General features: G+C 41.2%; 1 protein-coding gene across 1 annotated transcript in view; it reads left to right on the top strand.

The window, feature by feature from the left end:
- NFE2L3 (NFE2 like bZIP transcription factor 3) overlaps positions 1–23,075 on the top strand; it is a 33,436-nt gene extending 10,361 nt beyond the window's left edge. Inside the window, exons 2-4 of the mRNA XM_055590549.1 lie at positions 11,838–12,005; positions 20,710–20,793; positions 21,413–23,075. Of these exons, the coding sequence (XP_055446524.1) occupies positions 11,838–12,005; positions 20,710–20,793; positions 21,413–22,660 (1,500 nt within the window). The 3' untranslated portion in view covers positions 22,661–23,075. The remainder of the gene's footprint in view (positions 1–11,837; positions 12,006–20,709; positions 20,794–21,412) is intronic.
- The last annotated feature ends 1,172 nt before the right edge of the window (positions 23,076–24,247 follow it).

Genomic DNA, 24,247 nt, shown 5'->3' with positions numbered 1-24,247 from the left:
GGATAGTAAGTACCGAGTCAGAAATCATGCTGCCAGATACCAGAACTTCTAAGACTCAGCAAAGAGAAGAGTCCAGCTTTGCTTCTTTCTCTCCTCTCCACTATCCTTCGTTGTCTCTGAAACCTTCCTTTGAGGCTCAGCTCTGCTCCCTAACTCATCTGTGGTGGCAAAGATGAGTTAACAGCTGGAGGACAGGTGTCAGAAGGATACAGCCCTCGGTACCAGCAGGGAAGGATGTGGGAGAGGGGTGGTTAGGAATGGGGATTGATACGTTCACACTGCTGTAGTTGAAACAGATAGCACAAGGACATTGTTTAGTTGCTCAATATTCTGTAATAACATAAATGGGAAAAGAATCTGAGAATGAATAGATACATGTATAGAAAAAGGGAAAGTGTTAGTTGCTCAGTCATGTCTGACCCTCTGCAACCCTCCAGACTGTGTAGCCCTCCAGGCTTTCTGTCCATCGGATCCTCGAGGCAAAAATACTGGAGTGGGTTGTCATGCCCTTCTCCAGGGAATCTTCCTGACCCAGGGAGATACATGTATATGTCTTGCTGCCACCTGAAACTAAGACAACATTGTTAATCAACTAAACTCGAGTATAAAATAAAAATTAAAAAAAGTTATTTACAGCCCAGTAGGAAAGAAAAGACTCATATAATTGTAATTTTACATAGAATAGAAGGCATGTCATAGGAGAAACCCTACAGGCCATGGGATTTTTGAGACAGAAGAACCCAGTTTTAACTAAGGGGCCCAAACTGAGAAGGTCTGGATCCATGCGGAGGATGGGGTGGCTAGGCTCCCAGTAGTCAGGGCTGTGTTGGGAGGGCCTGCCTTTTCACCAGCTGCCAGTTCAGTGCAAGTCCCTGGGTGGTGTTGAGCACCCCAGCGCACAAGTTTACGATGGCTTCCTGTGATGAGCATGGAAACTTTCTTCTTTTTTTTTTTTTAAATTGAGTCCCAGCCTGAGAGTAAAAATCACCTACCTACACACAAATAAAAAGTAACTTAATGATGGGTTTTGCTTACCCATTCTTTAAGAGCATGGACCATAAATCACCAGTATATACAACAGTGCTTGTAAAACACTTGTACTGTCTCTTTCAGCTCCTTGTCATTGAGTTGAGGAAAACAGGAAAAGAAGAAAGCAAAGAGATAGTAATTACTGGCTACTAGGGGCTGGGGTCGCTTTCTCTTGGGGTTCTGATTGAGTTGTCAGCAGTTAGTCATTAATTACAACTCTTCAGAATCAAAAAGCAGTAGAAAGTATTGATTAATGTTTGCATAGGATCTTAAAATGTATAAAGTGCTTTTCCTCAACCACTTCCTTAAAATATGAATTAGAACTATTACCCTTCATGTCACAGACAAGGAGACTGAGAGTCAGAGTGGCCCAAGGTCACAGCTGGTAGGATTAGGAGTGGCCTCTTTTACTCAGCTGTTTTTGGACATGAACCTTCCTAGCCAGGAGGCTTTTATGGAACCTTGTAGACTGTGCAGAGTATACAAGTGCAATAGCCCTTTTTCACTTTCTAAATAGAAATAATATTGGACCTTCCTCTCCTCCTCGTCTTGTGTTCCTGGTGTCTCCACCCCGCCTCCACCCCACCCCATCCCAAGATAGAATTGCTTAACTGTCACAAATTGGTCCCTGGGAAGAGGACTCTCTCTGAGCCCAAGTTGAGTGGGCAGGATGTTTCTAAGGGAGTACATTTCGAATTTACAGCTGTGGAAGGGAATACAAGAAAGCAAATTTGGACAGAAGCAGGAGTCAAACTGGAGCAGGGCAGTGCCAGGAGCTCTGGGGCTTAAGTGGCCCTTCACAGGTGTCCCAGGATGGGTGAGGTGGCCAGGTCTTTGTGCTCTCTCTGCTCAGTCCTGGGATGTAGGTGCCCCAGGAACGGTGTGACCTTAGGTGAGGGGGCCCTAGGTAGGTGAGGCATTCTGTAAAGGCCCAGCTGGAGGCTCTTTGCTCCCAGGTCAAGGAGAATTCTTTCAAACTTTCCAGTGAGGAGTTCTGATGTTCCATAAAGCTTCCCAATTCTTTTTTCTTCAAAACTAGCATGACAATGATACCAAAAAAAAAAAAAAAAGAAAGAATCCAGGAATTACTTTTATGCATATTCCTGTAAAACATTAAATAAAATGTTCACAAGTCATACAGAAATATAGGTGCATAAAGCATTTTTAAAAATGGATGTATTAGTTATCTGTTGCTGCAGAGGAGATTGTTCCAAAACTTAATGACTTAATACCACATTTATTATCCCGTTTATTATGTGAGTCAGAAATTCTGGAGTGGCTTAGCTGGGTGGTTCTCCTTCCTGGTTTCAAGAGGTTGTAGTGAAGATGGTGATTGGAGTGCATTTATCCGAAGGCTGAACTGGAGCTGAGAGATCCAGTTCCAAGGCAGACCACCGACAGCTGTGTGGTCAGGAGGCCGCGACTCGACTCCAAGTAGAGTTGGAAAGGCCAAGGCCTCTCTGTAGAAAGCTTGAATGTCCCTGCAATGCGAGCGCTCGCTTTCACCAGGACAAGTGATCCGAGGGAGAGCAAAGAGGAAGCCACGGGGCTGAACCATTACGCCCACATAATAATACTCCTTTTGTTAAAAACAACTCATTAAGTTTGGCCCCAACTTAGTAAGGGGGTTTATCTTCTTGAAGAAGAAGAAAAGAGTGTTATATATAATTTGTGGATATTTTTGAAACACCTAAATATTCAATATCCATTTCTACTTTTAAAAATGCCCTTCAAAAATAAGGATAGAGCTTCATACTACCAAATCCTCAGATACAGTCTTGTATCCACTTTCTACTCCTTATCCTGAAATGAAGGCTTTATTTTTCTTTCTTTCAAACTCAGTCCTGCCATTTGTCCTTTGGAGTCTTTATCTACAGCTTTCTGAATGTTATCCTTTCTCCTCAGTCATTGCCTTACAAACATATTCCAGCATCTCATCTTTAAAATATTGCTCTGACCCACTTCCCCAGTCACTTCATAGCCAAAATTCTTGAAAGAATGGTCTGTATACTGTTCCCAATTTGTTATCTCCCATTTACTCTTCAACACCATATCACTGGGCTCCTACCCTAAGTTTTTTGAAGGCCACCCACCAACCGCTTTCTTATTGCCAAATCCATTGGATACTTTTCTGTCCTTACTGTGTGCAACCTCCAAGCAGCATTCAACACAATCAACCACTCCATTCTTATTGAAACAGTTTTGGATTCTGAGACACTGCTATTCTGTCTTCCCCTGCAACTCATTTCTTGTCTTCAGTCTTTTCTCACCAGCTTTTCTGCTTGACTTCTGAATGTTTCAGTTCCGCAGGACCCTGTCCTGAGCCCCTTCTTGCTTTGTGCTCACTTGTTGGAATCTCGTTAGTTCCTGTGTGTGTGTTTATGTTGATGTGTTCCCAGTTTTTACTTTCAGTTCAGACCTTTGCTCTAAATTCCAGATTCTCATCTCAGTAATGTAATAGATATTTCTGCTTGACTTTTTACGTCTCAAATTTGACATTTCCAAAATGGAAGATCTCTCAGTTTCCCTTTTTAATGGTTCTGTTTGTAACTATCCACCATCTTTATTCAAGCCGGAAATCTAGGAGTCATTCTAAATTTTCTTCCCTTTCCTTGATCTCCCATTTCCAGTCCATCAACAAGCCCTGTCTCATTTTACACAGTGTATCATGGATTCTTCCGCTTCTCTGTCACCACCACCTTTTTCCAGACTCTTATTTCTGTGTGCGTGTGTGTGTGTGTGCGCGCGCACTAAAGTCACTTCAGTCATGTCCGACTCTGTGCAACCCCATGGACTATAGCCCTCCAGGCTCCTCTGACCATGGGATTGTCCAGGCAAGAATACCGGAGTGGGTTGCCATGCCTTCCTCCAGGGAATCTTCCCAACCCACGGATCGAACCCCAGTCTCTTATGTCTCCTGCACTGGCCAGCAGATTCTTTACCACTAGGCCATCTGAGAAGACTGTTACCTACTGTCAACTAATTATTGTAGTAACCTCCTAACTGGTCTCCCCACTTCCACGCTTGGGTTTTCTCTGTAGTTGCAGAGGAAGAAGAAATAACTGTAGCTCAGATTCCTACTCTAACTGTAACTTTTCCTGTCTTGGCCCTTCTGCTGCGCATGCTTCCGTCCTTAGGAGAACTCAGGCTTTCTCTCGTGTCTCGAGTCTCTCCCCTACTCCTGTCTAGGACTCTTCCCTTACTGTCTTCATAGTCGCCACTTGTTTCATACATACATTGATCGGAGACTGAATGGGAGACAGGTGAGTAAAAATGCTACTACTGTAGTAGACCCCAGTAGAAGAGACCCCAGAAGAAAAATGGACAGAGACCACACAGAGGTCACAGAAAAGGAAATACACATGCTTTTAAACTTGTGAAAGATGTTCAACTTCACTCATAATAAGAGAAATAGAAATTAAAACTACAGCGAGATGCCAGTTTTCATCTATCACATTGGCACGTTTACTGGTAGGAGTGTAAGTTAATTACCACAAACATTTTCAGAGGCCATTGGGTAGAATCCATCAAATAAAAAAATGCATGTATGTGTTGACGTAGGGAAATAGATGGGGAAACAGTGGAAACAGTGTCAGACTTTATTTTTTTGGGCTCCAAAATCACTGCAGATGGTGATTGCAGCCATGAAATTAAAAGACGCTTACTCCTTGGAAGGAAAGTTACGACCAACCTACATAGCATATTAAAAAGCAGAGACATTACTTTGCCAACAAAGGTCTGTCTAGTCAAGGCTATGGTTTTTCCAGCGGTCATGTATGGATGTGAGAGTTGGACTGTGAAGAAAGCTGAGCACCGAAGAATTGATGCTTTTGAACTGTGGTGTTGGAGAAGACTCTTGAGAGTCCCTTGGACTGCAAGGAGATCCAACCAGTCCATTCTGAAGGAGATCAGTCCTGGGTGTTCTTTGGAAGGACTGATGCTAAAGCTGAAACTCCAGTACTTTGGCCACCTCATGCGAAGAGTTGACTCATTGGAAAAGACTCTGCTGGGAGGGATTGGGGGCAGGAGGAGAAGGGGACGACAGAGGATGAGATGGCTGGATGGCATCAGTGACTCGATGGACGTGAGTCTGGGTGAACTCCGGGAGTTGGTGATGGACAGGGAGGCCTGGCGTGCTGCGATTCATGGGGTTGCAAAGAGTCAGACACGACTGAGTGACTGAACTGAACTGAGCATACATTCTAGGAATTTATTTTACTTAACACATGTGTGCAAAGAAGTATGCATAAGGACATTTTAATTCTTTTTTAAGAAATGATTGAAGACAAATATCCATCATTAAGAAACTAATCAAATCCATTGTGGTGACAGAAATGTATTGGTTGCTCTTCTCTGTACACAGCTCTTTCTGTTTTTAGATCTTTGCTAAAATATCACTCCCTTGAGAGGTCTTCCCTAACCAGTCTTTCTAAAGGTGGGTCCCCCCTTCTTCTCTTTCACTTGCCATAACTTGCAGTAATTTTCTTAGTTCACTTGTATTTTGGGCTTCCTCTCCTTTCAAATCTAAGCTCTGAAGAGGCAGTCTAGACTTTTTTTCACTGTTGTATCCCCAGCATCCAGTATTCTATTTGGGATTTAATATGTATTGATTGAATGAGTGAATGAATAAGGAAAGCTGCATGATATCCTTATTGATGGAACATTATGAGTAAAAAATAAGAATGGCAGGTGTGATAATGTGATGTAATAAGTGTTTAGTCCTCATCTGCCCCCACCCCCACCCCTATGTGGCAGAGTTCCCAAAGACCTTGGAATTTCCTAAGCATGAGAGCGATGGGAGCATCTTTTGTTATAATATTTGGTCTCTCAGTCCTCAGTTCCTGAAATAGTTCCAAAGCCCTGAAGGTGAAAGGAAGTTTTTCCTATTTATAACATGCCCCTTCTAACCACACCTGACTTACAGGGTTGTTTTTTGTTTTCTAATATTTATTTGGCTGTGTCAGGTCTTAATTGCAGCATGTGGAATCTAGTTCCCTGACCATAGATTGAACCTGAGCCCCTTGCATTGGGATTGTGGAGTATTAGCCACTGGACCACCAGGGAAGTCCCTTCATTCTGTTGATGAGGTAGCTTTGGGAGAGCCCCCTAAAGATGGGAGCTGGTTGCCAGGGGAACCAACCACATGATGAGAGGATTAGAACTTTAAACCCTTCCACCCACCCACCCACACCTCTGGGGAAGGGAGGGTGCTGTAGATTGAGTTTAGTCACTAACAGCCAATGATCGATCAACCATGCTTGTGTAGTGATACCTCCATAAAAAGCCAGAAGGAGGACTTTGGAGATCTTCCAGGTTGGTGACCACATGGAGGTGCTGGGAGAGTGGTGCAGAGCATGGCAGCTTGTGACCTTTCCACAGTCCTTGCTTTTAGGCATCTGTTTGTTTCTGAGTTGTGTCCTTTTGTAATAAAATAGTAATCTAGTGAGTAAAATGTTTTCCTGAGATCTGTGAGCCACTCTAGCAAACTAATCACACCAGAGAAGGAGGAGGGTTATGGGGACCTTTAATTTATAGGCACTTGGCGGGAAGCACAGGTAACCACCTGGACTTGGAACTGACCTCTGGAGGGGGAGAGAGCAGTTTTGAGACTGAGCCTTTAACCTGTGGGATCTGATGCTGCCTCTAGGTAGATAGTGTCAGAACTGAATTAAGTTATAGAACACGCAGGTGGTGTCACAGAACTGCTAGGTGTATGAACAGCCCACACATCTGTTGCCAGAAGTGAAGTAGCAGACCATTGAGAATGGAGGGACGACACAGTGTTTTCTTTTACATCAGATGTCATCATTATTATTGAGCAGTATTCTGAAAGCATGAGCAAAGCAATTAGACAAGAAAATGAAATAAATTTAAATCGTGAGAAGGAAGAGGTGAAAAATAATTAGTAAAGCAATTGACATGACTGTATATACTTTGGGGGAAAAAATAGAGATTAACAGGAATTATAATGGAAGAATAGTTTTTCTGAGACTACCTTCTGTGATTGCCTTGGACAAAATGAGTTTGCCATGTAGGAATTTTAGGGGATAACTTTAGTTAGATATAATTTCAAACTTTAAAAAAAGTTGTGAGAATAGTATATATCCTTTACTCAGATTTGCCTGTTTTTTACATTTGGCCCCATTTGAGTTACCTGTTTATAATTACATCTATATACACATACAGTTCTTTCATTCTGAAACACCTAAGAATGAATTGTAGCCATTACGTGTAGTACTTCCTAGTATGATCTATAACCAGTTAAACAGAATCAGGAAAATTTAACATGAATCTAAGACTATAATCTATTGTCCATACTCAAATTTTATCTATTGCCCCAGTAATATCCTATGTAACTACCTTTTCTCCTGGGTCTGCATCTAACCCAGGAGCACATGTTGCGTTTACTTGTCAAATCTCTTAAATCACCTTTAATATGGAAAAGTTCTTTCAGTTCCTGACCTTTAGATTTTGGAAGAATATCTTTATTTTGTAAAGTGGCTCCCAATTTTGATTTGTCTGATGTTTCCTCATTACACTGAGATTATGAACACCACAGAAATGGTATTGTATCCTTCATATTGTGTGAGGAGGCATCTTGCTTTATTGCCATATTGTGATGATAGATTTGATCACTGGTTTATTTTTCTTTTGAACTTATTTTGTGTTGGGGTGCAGCCAATTAACAACGTTGTGATAGTTTCAGATGAACAGCAAAGGGACTCAGCCATACATGTACATTCTTCCCCCAAACCCCCCGTGACTCCATCCAGGCTGCTGGATAACATTTGACCACTTGGTTTAGATGGTGTTTGCCAGGTTTCTCCTGAAGGGTTATTATTTTTCTCTTTGTAATTAAAAAGTAATCTGGGGTGATACTTTGAGGCTACTTAAATATTTTTATTTTTCATCAAGTTTTTATTCCCTGGTTTCAGCATTCATTCATGATTTTCTAACTCCATCATTCTTCTATATTTATTAGTTGCATTCTACTGTAAGGGAGATATTTCCCTTTTTCCTCATTTACTTGTTTATACTGAAATGAACTCGTTGGTCCTTTTATTTAACACATTTATTGAGTTATGATCCATTATTATATGATATAATAGGATTTTTAACCTATTCTCTGCTTCTTGCCATGTGATTTGTGGTCATACAGAATTTCTCTATCTTCCATTCTTCTCCCGAGTTTTAAGGCAGGCCATCTTACAGACTTTTGTTACCAAACTCTTAAACACTCTGAAAGTTTCCTTATGGGCTTGATCTAGTTAGGTGTTAGCCACTGGTTTCCTCTGTTATTGTTTATTTATATATTGTTATAGATAACATTCTCATGTTTGCAAGTTTATGTGTCTCTCTACATGTGTTGTATTAATTCTGATATTACAGACTAAGGAGACCTTGCTTCATGGTTCTAAAATAGATCTTGTGATTTAGAGGTTAGAAGCTTCTATGCCCACCAGCAGCAAATTTATTTGTAAACAAAGTTAACTGCCTCAGGAATTTAGAATTTTGAATTAGATTCTCTTAAAGTTATGACCAACCTAGATAGTATATTAAAAAGCAGAGACATTACTTTGCCAACAAAGGTCCGTCTAGCCAATGCTATGGTTTTTCCAGTAGTCATGTATGGATGTGAGAGTTGGACTGTGAAGAAAGCTGAGCACTGAAGAATTGATGCTTTTGAACTGTGGTGTTGGAGAAGACTCTTGAGAGTCCCTTGGACTGCAAGGAGATCCAACCAGCCCATTCTAAAGGAGATCAGTCCTGGGTGTTCTTTGGAAGGACTGATGCTAAAGCTGAAACTCCAGTACTTTGGCCACCTCATGTGAAGAGTTGACTCATTAGAAAAGACTCTGATGCTGGGAGAGATTGGGGGCAGGAGGAGAAGGGGACGACAGAGGATGAGATGGCTGGATGGCATCACTGACTCAATGGACATGGGTTTGGGTGAACTCCGGGAATTGGTGATGGACAGGGAGGCCTGGCATGCTGCGATTCATGGGGTCGCAAAGAGTTGGACACGACTGAGCAACTGAACTGAACTGAAGGCTTAACAAAAGAAACCTTCTCTTGGCAAAAGATTGAGGTTAAAAGAGTGATGATGAGTCTTATCTTTTCCCTTCTTCCCTGAATTTAGATGGGAATCAGAGTTTCAGTTGCAGAAAAGAGCAAGACTATGGAATCTCACTCATCAGAAATTGCATACAAACTCTTAGGGTGTTGTATCTAGGAGTTCATCTGTTCAGCAACTATTATTAAGGGTCTGCTGTGTGCCAGGCTGTGGTGTAGGCAGAGGGTATACAGCAGGAATCAAGCAGAGTCCCTGCCTTCAGGAAACTTGCATTCTAGTGGGACAGATTAGACAATAAACAAATAAAATAACATGTTCAATTCAGTCGCTCAGTCGTGTCCAACTCTTTGCAAGCCCATGGACTGCAGCATGCCAGGCCTCCCAGCCCATCGCCAACTCCCAGCGTTTACTCAAACTCATGTCCATTGAGTCAGTGATGCCATCCAACCATCTCATCCTCTGTTGTCCCCTTCTCCTCCTGCCTTCAGTCTTTCCCAGCATCAGGGTCTTTTCAAATGAGTCAGTTCTTCACATCAGGTGACCAAAGTATTGGAGTTTCAGCTTCAGCATCAGTCCCTCCGATGAATATTCAGGACTGATTTCCTTTAGGATGGACTGGTTGGATCTCCTTGGAGTCCAAGGGACTCTCAAGTGTTCTCCAACACCACAGTTCAAAAGCATCAATTCTTTGGTGCTCAGCCTTCCTCATAGTCCAACTCTCACATCCATACATGACTACTGGAAAAACCATAACTTTGACTGGATGGACCTTTGTTGGCAAAGTAATGTTTCTGCTTTTTAATATGCTGTCTAGGTTGGTCATAACTTTTCTTCCAAGGAGCAAGAGCCTTAATTTCATGGCTATAGTCACCATCTGCCGTGATTTTGGAGCCCCCAAAAGTAAAGCCAGCCAGTTTCCACTGTTTACCCATCTATTTGCCATGAAGTGATGGGACCAGATGCCATGATCTTAGTTTTCTGAATGCTGAGTTTTAAACCAGCTTTTTCACTCTCCTCTTTCACTTTCATCAAGAGGCTCTTTAGTTCTTTTTCACTTTCTGCCATAAGGGTGGTGTCATCTGTGTATCTGAGGTTATTGATATTTCTCCTGGCAATCTTTATTCCAGCTTGTGCTTCTTCCAGCCCAGCATTTCTCATGATGTACTCTGCATATAAGTTAAATAAGCAAGGTAACACTATATAGCCTTGATGTACTCCTTTCCCTATTTGGAACCAGTCTGCTGTTCCATGTCCCATTCTAACTGTTGCTTCCTGACCTGCATACAGATTTCTCAAGAGGCAGGTCAGGTGGTCTGGTATTCCCATCTCTTTCAGAATTTTCCAAAGTTTGTTGTGATCCACGCAGTGAAAGGCTTTGGCACAGTCAATAAAGCAGAAGTAGATTTTTTTTTCTGGAACTCTCTTTTTCAATGATTCCACGGATATAGGTGTTAGTTACTGTGTATTGGAAGGCTGATGGGAATTATCCAATAGACAAGGAAGTATTGTTGACACAGAAAAGAGGATAGGGTAGCAGAAGCAATGTCTTCGAGCACACGAGCTACTTGTGATGGAGGATGTGAACAAGAGATCATTGAGGTAAAAAGACCAACATCTACAGTGTCAAGAATTTGGTACAGAGAACAGAGAAGCAAGTAAAACCAGTGGGCCATCAGCACATTAGCCTCCTTTTCCTTTTGGTCTTGCTTTAATTTCTCTCCTTGTTTTAGCATCTGTGTATTTACATTTCTTTGACTTTTATTTTCTTTTTAAAGATTAACATTCCTATGGTTTAGAGTAGGGGGCAGTAATGCTGTCCTTGAGTTAGTCCAGTATGTTTTGTTGCTGGAAGAGAGAAATTAAAAACAGATCCTTGGAAAGAATTTAAGAGGCCTTGATGTTATGTTGAGCTTCCCTGTGGCTCAGATGGTAAAGCGTCTGCTTGCAATGTGGGGGACCCAGGTTCGATCCCTGGGTCGGGAAGATCCCCTGGAGAAGGAAATGGCAACCCACTCCAGTATTCTTGCCAGAGCCTGATAGGCGACAGTCCCTCAGGCGACAGTCCATGGAGTCGAACACGACTCAGAGTTGGACACGATTGAGCTTAGTGGGGAAACAGTATACAGAGAATTTTTAATATAATTGGAAGTATCAGAATATATATTATATGCTAAATGGCAACTGTTTGAATGTTCAGAAGAATTCTCTAGCCTTTTAATTATCTGTCTCCTTTTAATTATCTGTCTCCTAAGTTAAAGGTGAAGGACTCATCTGTATAAATAAGCATAGTTGAAAATATCAATGGAGATGTTAGTTTAAGCTTTTATCATTAAATTTTTTTCAAAATAAAAATTTATTTACATTTTTTCTGATTGTAAAAAAATACATGTTTGTGGTAAAACATTCAAACAGTACAGAAATGTATAAAATGAAGTCAACTCTCTTTACCCTCCCTGAAGTCAGGGGGTTTATAAATGCAAATAATTTACATTATCCAGATCAGAACAGCCTGTCTCACAGTGAGTTTTTGAAAAGGACAGGACACAAAAGTGACCTTTGTTTCAGAATTAAAATGTTTCTTTGATACCAAAATAATGAAATGTCAGTCTTAGCTTTCGACTTGTGGGTTTTCCTGATCACTGAGCAGTAAGTACAAAACAGTTTTAAAGATTTTACTTATTTGATGAAATGTGGATTTGTACTTAGCACATTTTGGGGTCTGTCCTTCTTATAGGAGAATGAGGTATTAAGAGGTGTGAGTCACAGTCCCCAGCATGAAGAAAATGAGCAAAGATCATCAACCCAGAAGGAAAAATCACTACAGCAGAAGAATGAAGATGAAAATAAAGTAGCAGATAAGCCTGCCTGGGAGGCAGAAAAAACCACTGAATCTAGAAGTGAGGTAAGCATGTCAGAATATTCCAACCATACTATTTTGGCTTTACGGTAGATTTTATGTCTTTTGACAATTTGTGTTGAGAATGGATTTTATATATGTGTGCCTTACTAGAAGTAAATTTGATATATGAAAATACATATTTTTTAAAATTGTGGATGTAGTTATTTTGTTTACAAAGGAATTAGCCATAGACCATTATATCTGGTTAAACCCACACACCCGTCCAGAAACCTGCTAGCAGGTTTCGTTGTGGTTTTGATTGAGGATTCCTGGGTTCAGGATGCCAGCCATCTCTGGCATCTGCAGCCAGAGATGGCTGGCATCCTGAACCCAGGAATCCTCAATCAAAACCAGCCACTTTCAGAAGTAGTAGACAGGTTGGCTAGGTCTGGGAAAGGAGAGGACCCTACAGGGACATCACTCTCAATCCGGTTGGAACTTGGGCTCACACCCTCGCTCAGTCTCCTGGTGCACCATGCTCACTGGGCATCCATGAGCCCACTTTGCATCTTTGGCCTAGGTGGAGTCAGATAGCCTCACTGACTCCTTGCAACTAATAACCACACTCATGAGTAGTGGAGAGAGTGGAGAAAGGTGAACTCCAGGAGCCATGCTGAACTCCTTCCTTCTTTAACATGGGACCTAATCTGGGTTCTGCTCAGCAGTGGTCCAGACAGGTGAGCATTCCACAGACATTTAACCACTTAGTACTTCCCCTGGCAGGTGGCACCCTTGCAGGTCTTGTCCTGATGGGGCTCCCAGCCCTGCACTGCCCCAGGTGGAATTTGGGGCTGTGCCTTGAACACCCATGGAGGGTAGAGTACTATGCCTTGGCCCTTCTCAGGCAGCCCATCATCACTGTAGCCTTGACTTTCTAACATCACCCTGAACATAACATGATTGACAGAATGAAGCCTGAAAGCAGTTCTGCTCCCTCTGCTCACTCGCCACTCCCCCGCCCCTCCAGCCTGTTCTAACCTGTTTTAGGGAACTAGTTCTTCCCTGCATGCTGGGTGAAATCTAGGACAGCCCTATGCTAAATAATCAGACCCAAAACCTCTCTGCTCATCCCAGTGCAGCAGTTGGTAGACAGAACCAGTGTAAATTCTCAACAAGTCTGTAGTTTTCCCACTCCTCTCCCTGCTGCAACCTCAAAGCCTGGCGGGGAGGAAAAGGGTGTGTGGCCAGCTTCTTGGCTTTCCCCAGTGCATCCTCCCTTGTTTGTTCAGCCATCTTCTCTGAAGCTGAGGGTGTGATGGGTGGTAAGAGCTCAGAAAAGGTGTTCCTTTACTGTTGGCCGGTCTGAAACTGGTTTCCCTGGACTGCAGAATGTATTTAAAACTACTTCTGTTGGTTAGGCACTTTCATTTTGCAGGTTCTTTGCAGGTTCTCCAGGAGTCCCCTACAGCTGGGAGTCTCTCACTGTCCTTCTCAAGGACACATGCACCTCCACCTCCAAGTGGCCTCTCAAGCACCTGCTGGTCCTGGAAACCTGCACCTCACCTCCTTTGTCAATCATTTCTCTAGCTGCAACCCATGCTTGCATCTAGAAATATGCCTCTTGGATTATTTTTCAGGCAAGCTCTGGATGCTCCTCTGTTCTGTTCCCTAAACACACCATGTTTCTAAGTGGTCTCTTTGAGTCCTTTTTTTGCTAGTCTTTAAAAGATGTGGAGTTCACCCCAAGGAACCCCTTCCCATTTTCACTTTACCTCAGGCTATTCAACCCTTTTATGAGCTAGTTAAATGAGACCCCACTGCAGCCTGGCATTTCACTGTAACCTGCAGAGGTATGCCCAGCTGCCTCTGCTTTTACCCACTGGTATTTTCCTCAGGCCTTGTGTTCCTTTGTAATTCGTGTACCTTGCTATGTGGCTTTACCACCTCCTTATGTGAACACGCGCGCACGCACACACAAATGCCAGAGAACTGCCACATCAGTGCCAGTGAGTACTGAAATAACCATGTCTGTTTTGGAGGAGACATTTCAGGCCACTTTACTGAGTGCCTCACAGACCATCTTTTCTGAGGTGAAAGATGTCCTTAAACCGGTCTTACTGCCACTTCCTTGTGTATAGATTTATGCTGTTGATTCATTTTTTTCCTGGGTATGTCTTTGCAATTATACCCCTTCACAAGGCTTCCCAGAAAAGTAGGACCTTATTTTCTCCTTTTTTGAACTGCCTATAGTAACTCACTCACTGCTAGGTAACAGGCACTCATTAAATAACAATGAAGTGATAGATAAGTAGATAGCTTCCTTGGAGAATTTAAAATATTTCACTGCAGACAGACATCAGTTTGGACAAAACTGTCTAGAAACACAATCAGTTAAGAGTGTGGCATTTGTGCCTTGGTTCTTAATTATCAGACTCAGCTCCTTTTTTGTAGGTCCATGTTTCTGTTTTGTGTCAGTGTTTAAATTACACTTCTTATAGGAACTTCTAATGATAAAGCAGAAAGGAGTTACTGTGACCACAGGGAATCACTGGCATTTGAGAATATTTAGGATGACTGACATAATTTACTCATTAACAGTGACTTCCTTCTAGCTGCAGTGCAAGCCTAGACTGCTATTAATGAAAACTAAATACACAAATATATACAGGTTAACTGGTCTGAAGACACATTTTTCTCACTAAAGACAAGTTGAATTTATGTATTGTTTCAGTTTTTTTTTTTACTTTTTAAACTTTACAATATTGTATTGGTTTTGTCATACATCAACATGCGTCCACCACAGGTATACACGTGTTCCCCATCCTGAACACCCCTCCCTCCTCCCTCCCCATACTATCCCTCTGGGTCGTCCCAGTGCACCAGCCCCAAGCATCCAGTATCGTGCATCAAACCTGGACTGGCGACTCATTTCATATATGATATTATACATGTTTCAATGCCATTCTCCCAAATCATCCCACCCTCTCCCTCAGAGTCCAAAAGACTGTTCTATACATCAGTGTCTCTTTTGCTGTCTCGTATACAGGGTTATTGTTACCATCTTTCTAAATTCCAAATATATGCGTTAGTATACTGTATTGGTGTTTTTCTTTCTGGCTTACTTCACTCTGTTTAATAGGCTCCAGTTTCATCCACCTCATTAGAACTGATTCAAGTGTATTCTTTTTAATGGCTGAGTAATACTCCATTGTGTATATGTAAAGGTAGAAAATGTGTCCATATTTTTAACATTCCTAGTGATCTCTGTTCAAAATGCAGTGAATTCTTGGCCAAAAACAGAACTGATTAGGAAGGAGGACTTTTATGTGAAGATGTAGGACCGCAGTCATGTAGTCCACAGTTTAGGCCCTCAAGTAAAAGGTACAGGCTCATGGGATTCTGAAGAGAAGTGAGGGGATTTTCTTTGTAATGGAAGTTAAGGGCAGGCTTAAGGGCAATACCAAGAAATAGGGAGACCCCCATAGACTAGCAACTACCTGAACCCAAAACCACCCTCAGAGCAGAAAGGAACCTGGGGAAAAATACAGCTCAGTGAGAGTGGACGTAAGAGGTGGTAATGTGGTAATAAAGAGTGAGATAATGGGTGTTTAAGGGACCCTGTCACTTCTTCCTTCCATCTTCCCATCTCCTGCGGAATCAACCAGAATGCTGGTTGTAAGGGGTTAGCTCCTCAAGCCTCCATTGATGGGCACTGAAGAGGAACAAACAGGTAAAAAAGATCTAATGAGACAGATATATCTTTGAATAGCCTGAAGGATCAGTCCATAATTCCCTTTAACAGAATGATCTTCATACCCATATTTCCATGTTCTAAATATTAAGGCTTTCTTTTCTGCAAACAAGGTTATTTACCCATAATTAAGGGTTGTTTTTTTGGGAATGAATATAGATTTGTGCTGATGTTACCCATTCTCACACGCTTGTGACCATCAGGCAAATTTTGGTCAATGGTTGGCCAGGACGGATGAATCAAGTTTCTAAAATTTCTTAGTATCTTTCTTAGTATCATTTAAAATATCATTTAAAATCTTCACCAATTGGTGAAGTTTGCTGCCCACTAAGGATGCATAATTTCCAATTAAAGAACAAGAAACACTATCCACCTGCTTATCTTAAGTATGTCTTACAACATCCAAAGAAAGAGACACAGAAACCTTGAAAACATGGCAAACCCAAGTATTTGTACCACATACACAAAATCATGAAATTAAAAGACACTTGCTCCTTGGAAGAAAAGCTACAACAAACCTAGACAACGTATTAAAGCAGAGACATTACTTTGCCAGCAAAGGTCTAGTCAGAGCTATGGTTTTTTCCAGTAGTCATGTATGGATGTGCGAGTTGGACCATAAAGGCTGAGTGATGAAAAATTGATGCTTTTGAACTGTGGTATTGGAGAAGAGTCTTGAGAGTCCCTTGGACTGCAAGGAGATCCAACCAGTCCATCCTAAAGGAAATCAATCCTGAATATTCATTGGAAGGACTGATGCTGAAGCTCCAATACTTTGGCCACCTGATGTGAAGAACTGACTCATTTGAAAAAAAGATTCTGATGCTGGGAAAGAGTAAAGGCGAGAGGGGGAGACAACAGAGGATGAATTGGTTGGATGACATCATAGATTCAATGGATAGGAGTTTGAGTAATCTCTGGGAGTTGGTGATGGGCTGGGAGGCGGTTGCAAAGGGTCGGACACGACTGAGTGACTGAACACCACCACCACAAAATCAGTCCAGCTGATCTGAATCTTCAAAAAAGAAAACCCTTGAGTAAAAAGTTATGGATGGGAGTTATACACAGCACAAGTCATGAATGTGAATTTACTAACATGTAAAGACACACCAGATACAGAATTGCTAGATGAGGCATAATGGATACTATCTTCAAATCAGGCACAAAAGCTGAAGATATCAGATGCCATGACAGAGGCTGGGGTTGAGTAGATCATAAGTCCATGCCTGTGGGTACCTGAGTTCCCTGCTTTAAAGCTCAATGTTTAAAGGCTCTTCTAGTTTAGGAAATGACAGCTAGGACACTTCTAGCCATGAGCTAGGAGGCAGAGCAAGGAAGCGGTCCATCCAACTTTTAGAAATCAGACCACCAAGTGTTGTGGATTCAGACTACCATCACAGTCGGGAATCCTGAGTCAAGAAAAGGTGTTGAGAGTGACAGAAAAACTGGTCCTTGAAGAGAAAAATATAAAACTGAGTTGGTAAACATTTTTTATGTGGCATTCCTACAGAAAACAGCTCTCAAATATGAACTTTTGCATTAAAAAGAAAAGACAATGATAGAATAAGAAAATCTAAATTACTTCTAATATAAGTCCTAGGACAGACTGGGAAGTATGAAGCAGCAGTATTCAAAGTTTATGCCAAAATATTTCCAAAATTAAAATGAACTTATGACTCAGATTAAAGGGATACACAGAATCCCAAGCAGAGTAAATAAAAAAAATTAAGTCCCAGACCTATCACAGTGAAATGACAGGGCAACAAAAACTAAGGAAATAAAACTACCCAAGGGGGGAAATGAGTGAATTTAACTCAGATGACCATTATATCTACTACTGTGGGCAAGAATACCTTAGAAGAAATGAGGTAGCCATCATAGTCAACAAGAGTCTGAAATGCAGTACATGGATGCAAGCTCCAAAATGACAGAATGATCTGTTCATTTCCAACGCAAACCATTCAATATCACAGTGATCCAAGTCTATGCTCCAACCAGTAATGCTGAAGAAGCTGAAGTTGAATGGTTCTATGAAGACCTACAAGACCTTCTAGAACTAACACCAAAAAAAGATGTCCTTTGCATTACTGGGGACTGGAATGCAGAAGTAGGAAGTCAGGAAACACCTGGAGTAATAGGCAAATTTGGCCTTGGAATACAGAATGAAGCAGGGCAAAGATTAATAGAGTTTTGCCAAGAAAATGCACTGGTCATAGCAAACACTCTCTTCCAACAACACAAGAGAAGACTCTACACGTGGACATCACCAGATGGTCAACACCGAAATCAAACTGATTATATTCTTTGCAGTCAAAGATGGAGAAGCTCTATACAGTAAGCAAAAACAAGACCGGGAGCTGACTGTGGCTCAGATCAAGGCTCCTTATTGCCAACTTCAGACTTTTGAAGAAAGGAAAACCACTAGACCATTCAGGTATGACCTAAATCAAATCCAATTATACAGTGGAAGTTGACAAATAGATTCAAGGGATTAGATCTGATAAGAGTGCCTGAAGAACTATGGATGGAGGTTCATGACATTGTGTAGGAGGCAGTGATCAAGACCATCCCCAAGAAAAGCAAAAAGGCAAAATGGTTGTCTGAGGAGGCCTTACAAATAGCTGAGAAAAGGAGAGACGAGAAAGGCAAAGGATAAAAGGAAGGATATACCCATTTGAATGCAGAGTTCCAAAGAATAGCAAGGAGAGATTAAAAAGCCTTCTGATCAATGCAAAGAAATAGAGGGAAACAATAGAATGGCAAAGACTAGAGATCTCTTCAAGAAAATCAGATACCAAGGGAACATTTCATGCAAAGATGGGCTCGATAAAGGACAGAAATGGTATGGACCTAACAGAAGCAGAAGATATTAAGATGGCAATAATACACAGGAGAACCATACAAAAAGACCGTCATGACCTAGATAACCACGATGGTGTTATCACTCATCTAAGGCCAGACATCCTGGAATATAGTCAAGCAGACCTTAGGAAGCATCACTATGAACAAAGTTAGTGGAGGTGATGTAATTCCAGCTGAGCTATTTCAAACCCTAAAAGATGATGCTGTGAAAGTGCTGCCCTCAATATGCCAGCAAATGTGGAAAACTCAGCAGTGGCCACAGAACTGGAAAAGGTCAGTTGTCATGCCAATCCCAAAGAAAGGCAATGCCAAAGAATGCTCAAACTACCGCACAATTGCACTCATCTCACACACTAGCAAAATCATGCTCAAAAATCTCCAAGCCAGGCTTCAGCAATACGTGAACCGTGAACTTCCAGATGTTCAAGCTGCTTTTAGAAAAAGCAGAACCAGAGATCAAATTGCCTACATTCCTTAGATCATCAAAAAAGCAAGAGAATTCCAGAAAAACATCTACTTCTGCTTTATTGATTGCATCAAAGCCTTTAACTGTGTGGATCACAAGAAACTGTGCAAAATTCTGAAAGCAATGGGAATACCAGACCGCCTGACCTGCCTCTTGAGAAATCTGTATGCAGGTCAGGAAGCAAGTTAGAACGGGACATGGAACAGCAGACTGGTTCCAAATAGGGAAAGGAGTATACGCCAAGGCTGTATATTGTCACCCTGCTTATTTAATTTACATGCAGAGTACATCATGAGAAATGCTGGGCTGGAAGCAGCACAAGCTGGAATCAAGATTGCCGGGAGAAATAGCAATAACCTCAGATACACAGATGACACCACCCTTATGGCAGAAAGTGAAAAAGAACTAAAGAGCCTCTTGATGAAAGTGAAAGAGGAGAGTGAAAAAGCTGGTTTAAAACTCAGCATTCAGAAAACTAAGATCATGGCATCTGGTCCCATCACTTCATGGCAAATAGATGGGTAAACAGTGGAAACTGGCTGGCTTTACTTTTGGGGGCTCCAAAATCACGGCAGATGGTGACTATAGCCATGAAATTAAGGCTCTTGCTCCTTGGAAGAAAAGTTATGACCAACCTAGACAGCATATTAAAAAGCAGAAACATTACTTTGCCAACAAAGGTCCATCCAGTCAAAGTTATGGTTTTTCCAGTAGTCATGTATGGATGTGAGAGTTGGACTATGAGGAAGGCTGAGCACCAAAGAATTGATGCTTTTGAACTGTGGTGTTGGAGAAGACTCCCGAGTCCCTTGGACTGCAAGGAGATCCAATCAGTCCATCCTAAAGGAAATCAATCACGAATATTCATTGGAAGGACTGATGTTTAAGCTGAAGCTCCAATACTTTGGCTACCTGATGCGAAAAACTGACTCACTGGAAAAGACTCTGATGCTGGGAAAGATTGAAGGCAGGAGGAGAAGAAGACAGAGGATGAGATGGCTGGATGGCCTCCCCAGCTCAATGGACATGATTTTGAGTAAACTCCAGAAGTTGGCGATGGGCTGGGAGGCCTGGTGTGCTGCAGTCCATGGGGTCGCAGAGTCGGACACGACTGAACAATTGAACTGAAGGGGGAGGGGGAAGATTAGTTTACTATAGGTTTGTCATTTTATAACTAAATGCCACAAGACCGTGCTGAGGGAAAATATTAAGCCTGATCTAAGCATGAAGGCAAAATAGTTGCAAGTTACAAAGACTAAAGATTTCATTCAGCCACTCTAGAAAACTATGAAATCATTTCAACAAGAAACTTAAACCCTTTAGGAAGGCAGGAGATGAAGCAATAGCGAATAAAGAGATTGATAAATCTTGGTAACTCTAAATACATGTTTGACTGAAAATTACAATATCCTCTCAATCACTCTGGAAGGTTGGCTGGGGAGGGACAAAATAATGTGGAACTAACAAGCCAAAAAAATTGATGGAAAATTATTAGGGCAGGAATGGAGGAAAAGTTGAGTTAAATGTTGAAAGCAGGATATTAAAATACTGAGTACTAAAAAAGGAACAATATAAAAATTCTAAAATAAAGATAAAAAATTCAGCTTAGATATGACTTGGTTATCCTTTCTAGATTAAGTCTAAAAGTCCCAGGCAACCACTTTAACCTTTTAAATGACTTTTTCTAGAGATATCAAAATGGAACAGATGCATTTTTCTCTCTGGAAGACTTATTTCAATTGCTTTCATCGCAGCCTGAAAATCTACTGGAGGTAATTAGAAACTTGGCTTTTATCCTTGCAGGAAAATATCTGCACTGACCTCTTTGTACGTTAACATTTTTACCTGGGATATACAGCTTTAATACTTAATGGTTCCTAGCGCATTACAACCCCATGGGTTGTAACCAGGCTCCTCTGTACATTGTTCCCCCCTTCCAAATATAACAAAGGTATAATCAGATTCATAAAATCCATGTTGAGTCAATAGACAGTACATACTTGACAAATTAAGGCACACCTTAGTCTTTCTGGTAGCACTGTACTTCCATGACAGTCCACAGGGTGGATTTAGCTTAGCTTATAAACAGCTAGGATAAGTAATAAAAATAACAGGAAGATAATATTAGATGTAAGACCAGCTTTTATATTGACAGTCTATTTAAAAATCTAATATGATGTTCAAAGACAGTCTTTCCCCCACTATACCATAGTCTCATTTGAGCTCACATTGTGTAGTTGGTTGCTTGCATTTAAGGGAAATTATTCATAGCCAACAGCATATCCTTATTTGTATAGAGGCGTTAACAAAGAGAACTAGAAGTACTGTGTATTAGAACTGGTGTTGAAATAGTTTTATGTATTTTACAGCATTTTTCCTCTCCTTTTTCAGGGAGTCTCACTGGGAGATATTGCTCCTCTCCCCAGAAGTATCAATGATGGCGTGAATTCCCCCACACATTATAATGTAAATTTTAGCGAAGCTGTAAGTCATGATGTAAGTCTCCACGAGGCTATGTTACTATGTTCTGACAGTACATTTAGAAGGGATCCAGTAGCAAGGACTTCACAGCCACAAGAACAAATTCTACAGTTAAGTTCTATTACCAATACTGAACAGACCCTTCCTGGAACTAATTTGACAGGATTTCTTCCATTTGTTGACAATCAGATGAGGAATCTAAGCCTAGACCATCTGTATGATCTTGATATAAACATACTTGAAGAGACAAACTTAATGTCTTTGGCCACAGAAGGTTTTGATCCCATGGAAGTTTCTGGGCTGCTTGAAGAACCAGGTTATGATTCTGGGCTTTCCTTAGACTCAAGTAACAATAGCACCTCTGTTATCAAGTCTAATTCTTCTCACTCTATATGTGAAGGTGCTACAGGTTCTAGCAGTGACCTTTCCCACCATGACCTAGAAGGAGCTGTAGGAGGATACTATCCAGAGCCCAGTAAGCTTTGTTACATGAATGACAGAAGTGATTGTCATTTTCATGGAGACCTTGCATTTCAACACGTATCACATAACCACACTTACCACTTGCAGCCAAGTGCACTAGAATCCACTTCAGAATCTTTCTCAATGCCTGGAAAGTCACAGAAAATAAGTAGATACCTGAATGACACAGACAGAAACTTAAGCCGTGATGAACGACGTGCTAAAGCTTTGCATATCCCTTTTTCTGTGGATGAAATTATCCGCATGCCTGTAGATTCTTTCAACAGCATGTTAAGCAGGCATTATCTAACCGATTTACAAGTGTCGCTCATCCGTGACATTAGACGAAGAGGGAAAAATAAAGTTGCTGCTCAGAACTGCCGAAAGCGTAAACTGGATGTAATTTTGAATCTGGAAGATGATGTATGTAGCTTGCAAGCAAAAAAGGAAACCCTTAAAAGAGAGCAATCCCAGTGTCACAAAGCTATAAACATAATGAAACAGAAACTGCACCACCTCTATCGTGATGTTTTTAGTAGGTTACGAGATGATCAAGGTAGACCAGTCAGTCCAAACCAGTATGCTCTTCAGTGCACCCACGATGGAAGTGTTGTGATTGTACCCAAGGAATTAATGATCCCAGGCCAGGAAAAGGAAAACCAAAAAGGAAAACGAAAAAATGAGAGAAAAAATTGAAGATGGATTACACCAATACACATAAAAACAGTCAGAAACTGATAAAGGCTCACAAATCTGCTTCCAAGTTTAGCTCATGTTAGCTTTTAAGTACTACAACTTCAAGCTTATGTGGACAAGTTTAGGTATCAGTATCATACCTGGGGCAGAAGCCACAACTTCAAGTCCTAACAGTATGTACAATGGGACATGAAAACAGCATTACTTTGGTAGCCATTTCTTAAGATGGTATTTTAAAAAGCAAACACTGGATGCAATTATTTCAAAGTATGTTTTTTGACTTAAAATGCAATTTAACCTTAAGGTTTTTTCACTTAGCACTGAAGTTTGGTGACTTTTCAAGAGCCTTTTAATTTTTATGAATCCTTAACTTATATAGCTTTTTCTGTGGAAATAAACTTTATATTTGACTTCATGAAGTGCTCACTTTTGCCTTTTATAGATGCTAAGCAAATTTACCTTATAGTTCTCCTCCAAAATACCCAGCAAATAGGACAGCAGTAGTATTAAATTACAAATTGATCAGACTCTAGCCAAACTGAAGTCAGTATGCTGAACTGACAATATAGGCCTCCCCGACCCCTCCAAAATTAACACGTGACATGAAATAGACCAGGTTCTACTCTAGGATGCACCCCCCCACCAATTATCCAGGAGCTTTCAGAATCTGCACATTAATGTCTGAGGACAAAGAGCCTCCCCCCACGTAACTACCTGCATATGGGGAACTGGAACTCCCTGGCAGTAAAGCCAGCCTGTAGGGATTGGCTCCCTTATCTAGGAAATTGTTAAGTTCACACCAAAAAAAAAAACAAAAAAAAAAAAACCACCCCACCAACTTGCTTAAATGTGAAAACGTTATGGATCATACAAGAACTCAAGACTTACACTAAGGGATAAATCAGTAAATGAGTAGACTGAACAAATAAAAGCAAAATGAAATGATTTTGTAAAAACAAAGGAGACTTGAAAACTTGGTCATCTTAGAAATGGCAGCACTTGAAAACATTAACATGAGGACAGCTGTCCAAACTATCATGGTTTGAGAACAGTAGCACAAATGCCGTCCAGTCTGATAGGGCTCCCTGAATGGTGCTAGTGGTAAAGAATTCACCTGCCAATGCAAGAGATGCCAACTTTGATCCCTGGAACAAGCAGCTGCCCACTTCAGTCAGGTCAGGCACAACTGAACTCCTACACACACAGTATCTGATTAGAAAAACCTAAGGTTAGATATTAGAATCTTCACTACCCAGTATCACAAATCAGTTATTTTAGGTTACTGAAGTGCAGAGTAAGTTACAGAAAACTTCCATTTTAAACTGAACCTAGGAATCTGTTTCAAAGCAAAATGATTCCTGATCAAAGTTCAGTTCTTCTGACCAGTTCTGAACAATGCCCACTTCAGTGTTGACCCGCTTGCTTTTTGGAAGGCAACACAACTCATGTGTTCTGGCTTCTTAGGAGGCACAAATTATTTCAAGTTTGTAACAATGTCCACAAAACTAATTTACTTGTGAAAGTTTATGCAACTATCCTGGTTTGCTCAATTGAGTGTCCTTTTCAGGCTCAGCATCTTCCCCAATC

Source organism: Bubalus kerabau, chromosome 8, assembly GCF_029407905.1.
Source record: "Bubalus kerabau isolate K-KA32 ecotype Philippines breed swamp buffalo chromosome 8, PCC_UOA_SB_1v2, whole genome shotgun sequence".
Lineage (NCBI taxonomy): Eukaryota > Metazoa > Chordata > Mammalia > Artiodactyla > Bovidae > Bubalus > Bubalus kerabau.
This window is presented reverse-complemented; position numbering and strand designations above follow the sequence as displayed.